Source organism: Marmota marmota, unplaced genomic scaffold (genome assembly GCF_001458135.2).
Source record: "Marmota marmota marmota unplaced genomic scaffold, marMar, whole genome shotgun sequence".
Classification (NCBI taxonomy): Eukaryota; Metazoa; Chordata; class Mammalia; order Rodentia; family Sciuridae; genus Marmota; species Marmota marmota.
The window spans coordinates 2,286,627-2,289,835 of NW_026000138.1; the positions used below are offsets into that span (position 1 = coordinate 2,286,627).

At 49.2% G+C, this 3,209-nt stretch overlaps 1 protein-coding gene across 1 annotated transcript in view; it reads right to left on the minus strand.

Moving 5' to 3' along the window:
- The window catches only part of LOC107156406 (MLX interacting protein), a 56,563-nt gene extending 56,280 nt beyond the window's left edge, over positions 1–283 (minus strand). Inside the window, 1 exon segment of the mRNA XM_015502460.2 lies at positions 3–283. Coding sequence (XP_015357946.1) covers positions 3–159 — 157 coding nt within the window. The 5' untranslated portion in view covers positions 160–283.
- Between the last annotated feature and the right edge of the window lie 2,926 nt (positions 284–3,209).

A 3,209-nucleotide genomic window follows, 5' to 3' on the forward strand; every position in this document is an offset into this window, starting at 1 on the left:
GTGGGCCCGGGCCGAGGTGGCCACGCCGGAGGCAGGCGGAAGGGACGGCTCATCCGTGTCCGAGTCGTCGTCGTCCTCAGGCACCTGGGGCTTGAGCAGCACCGAACGGACCCGGCTGCGGGGCCGGCGCGGAGAACACATGAAGACGTCGGCGGCCATGAGAGAAGCCCAACCGCGGGCATCCCCCGGGGGTCCTGGAGACGCGGGACTGCTAGGCTGAGGGGCGCCGGCCCTGCCCGCGCGCGGACTGTCCGCGAGCGCGCGCGGGGAGGGAGGGGTAGGGCGCCTACCCCGGCGTGACGTCACTGCCGCGCCTCAACCAATCAGATGCCCGCGTCGGCCTCTTAAAGGCGCAAGGGAACTTTTCCTTATCTAGGAGGACAAAAAAAGGGCTACGCCTTCCTGCCCCGCCCCTCTCTACCCCCACCCCTTGGGGCAGGCCGAGAGCCCCCGGACGCCGGGGCCAGGCCGCGCCCCTTGAGGGTGGCTCGGCCTAACAGAAACCTGGCCCACTGGCTGTTCGGGTTCTGCCCCCGCCCCGCCCCGCGCAGCCCAGTGCTGGCTAGAGCGCCCGGCCGCCTAGCTGCGGGCCAAACCCGAGCTCCACGTGGTGGGTGGGGGTGGGGCTCCTCCTCCCCCGCCGGCTTTCTCCTGCGGGGCCCGGAACTGGGTCCTAGACAGCTCCATTCCGAGCTGTTGTGCTGCTGCGGCTACAGTCTTCGTTTTTATTGTCGCTGAGTACCGAAGGGATTTCCCAGATGTGCACAAAAAAACGGGAGCCCTTCTCACGAGACCTGACATCCGCAGAGGTCCAGGTCAAGGCGCCGTCCCAGGGCCACAGCTCTGAGTGGCAGAGCTGGACCGGAGCCCTGCTCCTTCCAGTACAGCTCAAAACACTGTGGGGTTGTTTTCGAGACTGACCGCAGAACCAGCCCCTAAGTAATTCCAAAAAGGGGAAACTCTGAGCCATAGCTTTCTTCTCTGTCATACTGTAACAATGGTTCACCTTGGGAATATAACCCTCAGTTGCTCTGGGGCTTATTTTTTTCTTTTCCTCTTCTCCCTCTCCGGCTCCCTAACCTGGGGGCGGGAAACTATTTACCTTGAGTTATCGGTGCGCCAGAGGAAGGAGAAGTCTACCAGAAGATCTAGGAAGTGAATATCTCCCGGATTATGACTTAGCTCCACACACAGGCCTGTAATACCAGCTACGCAGGAGGCTAAGGAGGAGAATCGCAAGTTCAAGGCCAACCTCTGCAAGTTAGGGGGACCCCAAAATAAATAAAAAGGGCCAGAGGCATATCTTAATGGTATAGCTCCCCTCCTTTAAATTCCCAGTATCACAAACTGATAATAGTAATATAATTAAATTATAATTCATTAAGATCATTTTCAATATTTCCATTATTTCAACCACGAAAAATATTTTGTGCTTTTTTTTTTTTTTGGCGGGGAGAGGGGGTGCTAGGGATGAAGCTAGGGCCTCTGGTATGTTAAACACAAACTTTCACTGAGCTACATGCCCATCATATTGTGTGCCCTTGATCCAAATTGTACACTGATGAGTTCTATACCTTTATTGTTCCAGTATTTCAGTTTCCTCACTTCCTGCCCACATTTGCTTAACTTTTTTTTCAGAGGAGGGGGTTGTCAGTATAATTAGTGATAATATAATAACTAAATTCCACTTTGATTTCCTCTTTATATTTTTGTGTATGGTTTGAGTTTTAAAGATTGTTACAGATGAAGGGACCCTTTAACTCTTCAAGATGATAATATTACCTTTTTTGTTTTTTTTGTTTTTTTTTTTGGAGATAGGCTCTTTTTTTTTTTTTTTAAAGAGAGAGTGAGAGAAAGAATTTTAATATTTATTTTTTAGTTATCGGCGGACACAACATCTTTGTTTGTATGTGGTGCTGAGGATCCAACCCGGGCCTCATGCATGCCAGGCGGGCACACTACAGCTTGAGCCACATCCCCAGCCCTGGAGATAGGCTCTTGCTATGCTATCCAAGACTGATCTGAAACTTGAGAATTTGACATTACCCAAATTTGACATTACTCCCAAACAGCTGGGATTACAGACATGAACCACAGCTTCTGGTTTGCCTTAGCTTGCTTGTTTGCTTGCTTGCTTGCTTTGATTTTATTTTTTGTAGTACTGGGGATTGAACTGAGGCTCTACCCCAGCACTTTTGAATTTATATTTTGAGACAAGATTTTGAGACAGGGTCTCACTGTGTGCCACTACACTTGGCTCAGATGCAGATTTTTTTCCCCAAATATTTCTAATCCAAGGTTAGTTGAATCCTTGAGTGTAGAACCCACAAAAACAGAGGGCCCACTATATTTTCTGAAATTTTTTTCTTTGACCTACTTTTAGGGAAATTTTACTAAAAGTTTAAATTATGCTTTTTTTTTTAAAACTTTCTTAAGAGCATCCTGTCTTGTTTCATGAATACAATATTGACTCTTATTCCCACAACTATTTTGAGTTCATAGTACTGGGGATTGAACTCAGGGGCACTTTACCCCTGAGGTACATCCTCAGCCCCTTTTATTTTTTTATTTTGAGACATAGTCTCACCAAACTGCTAAGGGTCTCACTAAATTACTGAGACTGGCCTTGAACTTGCCATCCTCTTGCTTCAGCCTCCCAAACTATTGAGATTATAGGCATGTGCTAGATACTGTGCCCAGCTATTTGAAGTCTCTTTTGCTCCCTACATTGTTTATACCCTCATTCCCTCTGCCCTCAACATGAACTCTCTTCATATTGGAAGCTTTAGAGCATCGCACACAAATAAATAAAGTCTATTGACAAAAAAGAAGAAGTATGGAAAGGAGCCATTATGATAACCCCAGCATCATCAATGTGATGGCAGAAGTAAGGCCCATCGATGGCTGAGTCAGTGTGTGGCCAGCAGCCTTTTGAAAGAAGGCTAAATGTGGGTGTCTGAAAGTCTTCTGACGGGAGGGGAGTTCGAGCCATCTAGAAAAGGACCTCCAGTTGTCCTCTGGGAGAGCATGGGTAAGGCTGTGGAATCCCTAGAGCAAGGCCGGGGAAGGGGCCATGAACTTCCTGTTGCTGTGCCCACTGCTGCTGCTGTCGCCCTGCTCTCTGTCTGTGGTCACTCCCTTCCTCTCTACTTTCAGCACCACCACCCCCAACTCTGGAGCCTCCCTGATTTGGTTTCTCCAGAAGGGAG